Here is a 7,504-nt window from a genome sequence, read left to right as displayed (position 1 = left end):
CCACATAAGCAGAAAAAGCCAGAAGTGGCGCTGTGGCTCAAGTGGTAGAGCGCTTGCCTTGAGCTGAAGAGCTGAGGGACAGCGCCCAGACCAGAGTTCAGGCCCCAATGAGAGAGAGAGAGAGAGAACACACCCAAAAGGCTAAGCAGTGGTTGATACAGGGAACACGAAGGTTACAGGAGTCAGGAGAGGCACAGCGGTGCTAGGGTCCCACTCAGGGCTCCCAGCCAGGCACGCAGGGGAGTTGCCCCACCCTGCATTCGGGTGGGCCTCCTTTCGGGGCTCAGTGTCCCTCCCCTCTCAGTGTGTCCTCCTCAGGGCCTTGTCCAGAACTTGGCGGAGGCCTGTGGGAATGCCCTGGCCCCAGCCTCTGCCTCGGCCCAGCCCTTCTCTGTTTCTCCTCTTGCAGAACCAACTTCACAGCCTCCGTTCCTCCTCCAGTCCCCTTCCAGGCTGACCCCTCTAGTCCGACTCAGGCTCCACCCTCTGTGGAACACGCTTGCTGAGCTTGTTCTCCATGGGTGGCCTTGGGCTGGACACCGGTCAAGGATGGAGAAAGAGCACCTCAAACTCCACCCTGCTCCCTCTCCCCCGGCTCTTTTCTGTTTGTTCTTGATGTTCTTTCTCTGTGCAGCTCACCTCTGCCCCCGTCCGGCACCTGCCCAGGCCCCTCACCCCAGGCCAGCGTGCTGCTCCCGCACGGGAGGCCTCGGCTCCAGGCTGGCTGGGACAAAGCTGGGTGTTACAGAAGACATTATGAAGGTGCATACCTGAGTTCCATGGGGCTGCAACTCTCCTAAAGGCTGTGTGGGACACACCGGTGCCTCAGAGGGCGCTGGGCGCGGGGGCTCCTGGGCAGGAGGAGGGGGATGAGGAGGTGGCTTCCCTGGAAATGAGATTGGGGAAAGGCCGCCTCGGTTAGTGGCTCTGAATTTCTCTCTCCAGAGGGCAAACAAAAGAATAGCATGCTCCTCCCCAAAGCCAAGGCAACAGGACCCGCAGCCCCCGCAGCGCCCCCGCACAACCGGCTCCCAGGCAGCAGGACCCACCACACAGCCCCCGCAGCGCCCACCCACAACCGGCTCCCAGGCAGCAGGACCCGCCACACAGCCCCCGCAGCGCCCACCCACAACCGGCTCCCAGGCAGCAGGACCCGCCACACAGCCCCGCAGCGCCCACCCACAACCGGCTCCCAGGCAGCAGGACCCGCCACACAGCCCCCGCAGCGCCCCCCCACAACCGGCTCCCAGGCAGGAATGAACGCGTTTGTTGACAGACAGACAGACAGATAGATAGAGGCAGCTAGGCATGGTGCCGTACACCTGGAGTCCCAGCTACTTGAAGCTGAGAAGGCCAGTCTGGGACACCAAGGCAAGACCCTTTCTTTAAAAATGAAAGAACCAGCTGGATGCTGGTGGCTCACCCCTGTAATCCTAGCTACTCAGAAGGCTGAAATCTGAGGATCACGGTTCGAAGCCAGCCTGGGCAGGAAAGTCCGTGAGACTCCTATCTCCAATAAACCACTCGAAAACCAGAAGTGGCGCTGTGGCTCAAGCCGTAGAGCCCTCCCCTTGAGCTGAAGAGCGCAGGGACAGAGCTCAAAGCCCAGAGTTCAAGCCCCACGACCGACCAAAACAAAACAAAAAAACAAAAAAACGAAAGAACTTGGGGCTGGGAAGGTGGCTCAGTGGTACAGTGCTTGCCTAGCATGCACAAAGCCATGGGTTCCATTCCTCAGTACCATGTAACAGAAAGAGCCAGCAGTGGCGCTGTGGCTCAAGTTGGTAGAGTAGTACAGCTTTGAGCAAAAGAAGCTCATGGACAGCGCCCAGACCCTGAGTTCAAGTTCAAGCCCCCAGGACTGATCAATAGAGGTGTTTTTTAAATTTTTATTTTTCCAGGGCTGAGGACTGAATCCAGGGCCTTGTACGCACCGGGTGGGTGCCCTTCCGCTGGGCTAAACCCCCAGCCCCTCCAGCACTGATAAAAAAACAAAAAGAAAAACAACACCCACTAAAGAAACCAAAAAAAAAAATCAAACGCAAAACAAAAACAGGCACCAGTGGCTCACGTCTGTAATCCTAGCTACTGAGGAGGAGAAGATCTGAGAATTGCAGTTCAAAGACAGCCTGAGCAGGAAAATCTGTAACATTCTTATCTCCAATTAATTACCAAAAGAGCTGGTAGAGCTTTTGGCTGTGTAGAGCTGTGGTTCAAGTGGTAGAGCACTAGCCTTGAGCAAAAGAGCTCACGGACAGCACCCAGGCCCTGAGTTCAAGCTCTAGGATCAGCACCAAAGAGGGGGTGGGGGAAGCAATGAAGCCAGGTACCAGTGGCGCACACCTATAATCCTGGGGCTTAGGAGATCAGCCTGGACAGACCGGCACATACGTGACACGGAGGCATTTTTTTTCCCTGGTTCTGGGGCTTGAACTCTGGGCCTCACTTGCTAAACAGACACCCCATAGCCTCCCTCAGACCTGCGTGCTCCTTTTTTTTTTTTTTTTGCTAGTCCTGGGCTTGAACTCAGGGCCTAGGCGCTGCCCCTGAGCTTCTTTTGCTCAAGGCTAGCACTCTACCACTTGAGCCATGGCACCACTTCTGGCTTTTTCTGTATATGTGGTGCTGAGGAATGGAACCCAGGGCTTCATGCATGCTAGGCAAGCACTCTACCCCTGAGCCACCTTCCCAGCCCATTTGCTCAGTTTTGATTCCCAAATGAACATTTTTACAATCAGATTTTGTATGTGTATGGCATGCTAAATGAAATGTGCATACTCTAAAACTTGTGTACACACAGGTAGCACGTTGGATCAACTGGCTAACCAGGTCCCTCAACCTTTATTCCTCAATAATTTCTTTTTTTTTGGGGGGGGTCCGGTTGTGGGGCCTGAACTCTGGGCCTGGGCGCTGTCCCTCAGCTCTTCAGCTCAAGGCTAGCACTCTACCACTTGAGCCACAGTGCCACTTCCGGCTTTCTTTTTGCTTATGTGGTGCTAAGGAATCGAACCCAGGGCCTCATGCATGCAAAGCAAGCACTCTACCACTGAGCCACCTTCCCAGCCCCTCCTCAATAATTTCTAAATAAGTCAGAGATTTGGGAGGGAAAATAACACAATAATGAAAAATAAATGGCGAAAGGAAAAAAAAGGCCACAAAAATGAAAGAAATACGAAGCGGGGAGCATGCTGGCGGTGCGCCTGAGGTTCCAGCTCTTGAGAGAGACTGGAGTGATGCGGGTTTGAGGCCAGCCCAGGACCTCATTGCAACCAAAAACAACATGGTAGGTGTGAGCCTGCAAACCCAGCTCTGAGGACGGGAGGCGGAGGGCCCCAGCAAAGCATCAGAGGACCAGGAATGTTGCTGAAGCAGATGGCTGGAGGAGGCGCCGTGCCCTAAGTGCAAATCTCAGCACTGTAACAAGAAATACAAACAATGCAATATTTGTGCGTGTCTCTATCGGCCTAACAAATCTTATGATGCGCATTTAGCTTGGTGAGGCTGTGGTCAAAGGAGCATTTTAACTTATTGCTACAAAAATCTCTCTGTATCACATGTCTTGGCAGAGAAGAGGCGCAGGCACCACCCAGAGGCCACTGCAGGAGGCGAGGAATCATAAGCACCACGCTCCACCCCTCAAAACATCTGTATACAATGACCTGAAATGCACATCTGCAACCGTGTGTGAGCGCACCTGTGTGAAGGCACCTGTGGAACAGCGTGGCCTGTGGGTGTGAGGACACGTGTGAAGGCGTGTGTGGAGGAGCACACCTGTGGGTGTGAGGACACGTGTGAAGGCATGTGTGGAAGAGCACACCTGTGGGTGTGAGAACACGTGTGAAGGCATGTGTGGAAGAGCACACCTGTGGGTGTGAGGACACGTGTGAAGGCGTGTGTGGAGGAGCGTGGCCTGTGGGTGTGAGGACACGTGTGAAGGCGTGTATGGAGGAGCGTGGCCTGTGGGTGTGAGGACACATGTGAAGGCGTGTGTGGAGGAGCACATCTGTGAGTGTGAGGACAGTGTGAAGGCATGTGGAAGAGCGTGGCCTGTGGGTATGGACACGTGTTTCTAGCCAGGTGCAGAAGTAGACTTCTACCACGTGGGACGCGCCTGCAGCCCAGGTCTGTGCTGGTTCCTTTGGAGACGGGGTCTGGCACGCCCCCGGCCCACGCTGGCTTCAAGCTGCTATCCTCCTAGCTCTCCACTTAGATCTCAACCTTTGGAGTAGCTGGGATTTTAGGCATGAGCTATCAGCACCCACAGCACTATGTGAATGCTTTATTTTATGACTATTTTTTGCCAGTCCTGGGACTTGAACTCAGGGCCTGGCCATTGTCCCTGAGCTTCTTTTGCTCAAGGCTAGCACTCTACCACTTGAGCCATGGCACCACTTCTGGCTTTTTCTGCTTATGTGGTGCTGAGGAATGGAACCCAGGGCCTCATGCATGCGAGGCGAGTGCTCTACCACTGAGCCACCTTCCCAGCCCTGTGTGAACATTTTAATTCTGAGAAGCATTGTCCAGAATTTTAATTGTGAACAATTTAATCCCACAGTACACTACTGACTTGCAGTGTCAGAGTAATTTTCATCTTGTGTAGGTTGAGAAGCTTCTTCTCAGCATGAATGGGTGATGAGAAAAAGAATGAACACACTCAGCCTGTGGGCAGGACTGCTGAGGATGAGCCTAGGTAACAGCACTTGTGAACCCCTCCCACGGGCCCCGGGCTGCACACCTGCCATCCCAGCTACTCCACAGGCTGAGAGCTGAGAATCACAGTTTGAAGCCAGCCAGGGCAGTCCATGAGACTCTTATCTCCAATGAACCACCAAAAAAGCCAGAAGTGGAGCTGTGGCTCAAGTGACAGAGTGCTGGCCCTAAGCACAAAAGCTCAAGGATAGCACTCAGGCTCTGAGTTCAAGCCCTAGATCTGGCACCAAAAAAGAAAGAAGAAAAAGAGAACGTAAATTCCAGATGAATGAAATGCCACTGAAAACTACAATCTCAGGCTCAGAGGTGCGTAGGGTAACAGGCAAAAACTTCTAATGAAACACCAATGATTGACTTTGAATGAGAAGGGGCAGAGACCTCATGGCAGAAGAAAGTGAACAAGGAATTCCAAATGCACCATTAAAAGGCACCAAGTAAGTGAAGCATGGTGGTGCAGACTTGATCGCAGCATGGGAGGGTGGTGTGTATGTGTGTGTATGTGTGTGTGATGTGTGTGCAGGCCTTGGTCCTAGCACTGAGTGTGTGTGCATGTGTGTAGGCCTTGATCCTAAAACTATATGTGTGTGTGTGTGTGTGTGTGTGTGCAGGCCTTGATCCCAGCAGTGTGTGTGTGTGTGTGTGTGCAGGCCTTGATCCCAGCAGTGTGTGGTGTGTGCAGGCCTTGATCCCAGCACTGTGTGTGTGTGTGTATGGTGTGTGCAGGCCTTGATCCCAGCACTGTGTGTGTGTGTGTGTGTGTGTGTGCAGGCCTTGATCCCAGCACTGTGTGTGTGTGTGTGTGTGTGCAGGCCTTGATCCCAGCACTGTGTGTGTGTGTGTGTGTGTGTGTGTGTGTGCAGGCCTTGATCCCAGCACTGGGGTGGTGGAGGTGGTGGTGGTGGTGCAGGCCCAGATGTGTATGTGTGTGGCAGGGGGTAGGGGGGGCGGTGAGCCTCAGGCCAGACCAGGGAGAATGTCTGTGAGGCTCCATCTCAACAGGCAAGGCAGGCTTGGTGGCATGTACTGGTCACACAAGCTACAGCAGAACACACACAGGACACAGATCCAGTCTGGCCAGGGCCAAAGGCAAGACTGTCAAAATAACCAGCGGACCTGGGGGCATAGCCCACGTGGTAAAGTGCCTCCCCAGCAAGCCCAAGATTCTCCAGTGCTGAAACAGAACAAAGCAAAACCAGAGCAAACGAGCTGGAGGCATATAGCAAGCAGTAGAATGCCCGCCTGGCAAGATCAGGTCCCTGAGTATAAATCCTGGCACTAAAGCTACTCACTGTAAGCCCCTTGACCTGGGACGTCGTCCGGAGTTAGGAAGGCTCTGCTTCCCAATCGCTCGCAGGGGCTGAGGGAACCCGTCTCCCCCTCTTCAGCTCCTGGCAGGCCCAGCCCAGCCTCTCCTTTCCCTGAAGAGCCTGGCACGGGGGCTCCAGGAGATGCTTGGCCACACTCAGCCTCAGAGGTGCCCCGGGCTCCCAGCGCCGCCTGCCCCAGGCCACAGCCCTTGGGCGGTGACGCTCCTCAGAGACCAGCCAGTCATCCCAGACAGCAGACACACAGGGCTGGGCGGCTATCACCTGGCTGGACAAGGCCAGGCCTGGGGCCGGTGCCAGAGAAAACACAAGGGGCGCACCCAGACCCCACGTGACAGTGCCCGCCACCTCCACGCCCACAATGGGCCGGCCTCACTGGGGAGCCCGGGCAAAGGTCCCCCCAGCTACGTGTGGACCCCGCCAGATCCTGGCTTCTCCCAGCTGCTGTGGGACTCGGTGTCCCTTGCTTTCCTAGGAGTCGGCCAAGCCCAACTTCCTGACCTGCGGGTGCAGCCCCAGGCTCCTGGGGCTGGCTGCCATGCAGAAGCCAGGGGCGGGCCCAGTACCCAGCACTGACCGCCACCTGGCCTGGGCCGCCCTCCCGGGAACCTCCGCCTCTGCTAGTCTTCCTGGTGTGTCCCATGGGAGCCTGCAGGCCGAGGGTGGGGTGGGGGTGGCACTGACCTGCTGGGGCACCACCGCCCTCCCTCAGGCAGCCCCAGGACTCACCTTTGGCCTGGCCCAGCTCAGCTCGCAACCGGTTCCCCATCTCAATGAGCTGCTCCTTCTCTAGGTGGAGGCGGAGGATTCTTCTGGTTGCTTCCTGGAGTTTCCGCTGCAGGTGGGGTGCCTGTGGTGGTGGCGCTCCTGGCTGGGGGTGCCCGGGGAGCTGCCCTTGGTCCTCAGTGCTCTCCAGGCCCTGTGAGCAGAAAGCACGAGGCAGTCAGGAAGAGCCCAGGAGGGAGACCAGCCACGCTGCCCACCCTGGAGCCACACTGCTATCCACCCGCCTCTTCCAGAGGACGGGCGGGCCAGGACAGGGGGTGTGCGGGCACGGGGATCCGTCCAGGGCCCTCCTCCTTCCAGAAATGGGAAGCCAGGCCCCAGGCCCCAACCTAGGGCTGCTGTCCTCGTTCTTGGCCTGTTCCTGCTGGCCAGGACCTGCAACTGCCTCTGTGAGAGGAGCTCCCCTTCTCTTCCCCAGTCCCACCCTGTCCTGCCCACTGGAGGCTTGCCCTTTGTGCTTTCATGCAGAGACCACAAGAACTCACTCAGCACAGGGCTCCCCGAGGGGACCCGCTCCCATGAGCAAAGAGAGCCCTTGCCTCAGCTCCAGCCAGCTCCAGCTCCAGCTCCAGTCCAACCCAGCTCCAGCCCAGCTCAGCTCCGGCCCAGCTCAGCTCCAGCCCAGCTCAGCTCCAGCCCAGCTCCAGCCCAGCCCAGCTCCAGCCCAGCTCCAGCTCCACCCC

General features: G+C 56.5%; 1 protein-coding gene across 1 annotated transcript in view; it reads right to left on the bottom strand.

Moving 5' to 3' along the window:
• Positions 1-7,504, bottom strand: part of Ccdc57 (coiled-coil domain containing 57) — a 50,872-nt gene that overhangs the window by 11,501 nt on the left and 31,867 nt on the right. The window contains exons 14-15 of the mRNA XM_013033093.1: positions 6,765-6,954; positions 771-886 (exon numbers count right to left, since the gene is read on the bottom strand). Of these exons, the coding sequence (XP_012888547.1) occupies positions 771-886; positions 6,765-6,954 (306 nt within the window). The remainder of the gene's footprint in view (positions 1-770; positions 887-6,764; positions 6,955-7,504) is intronic.

The sequence above is a fragment of the Dipodomys ordii genome, unplaced genomic scaffold (assembly GCF_000151885.1).
Source record: "Dipodomys ordii isolate 6190 unplaced genomic scaffold, Dord_2.0 Scaffold163, whole genome shotgun sequence".
Classification (NCBI taxonomy): Eukaryota; Metazoa; Chordata; class Mammalia; order Rodentia; family Heteromyidae; genus Dipodomys; species Dipodomys ordii.
The sequence above is the reverse complement of the archived record's forward strand: the minus strand, read 5'-3'. Positions and strand labels throughout refer to the sequence as shown.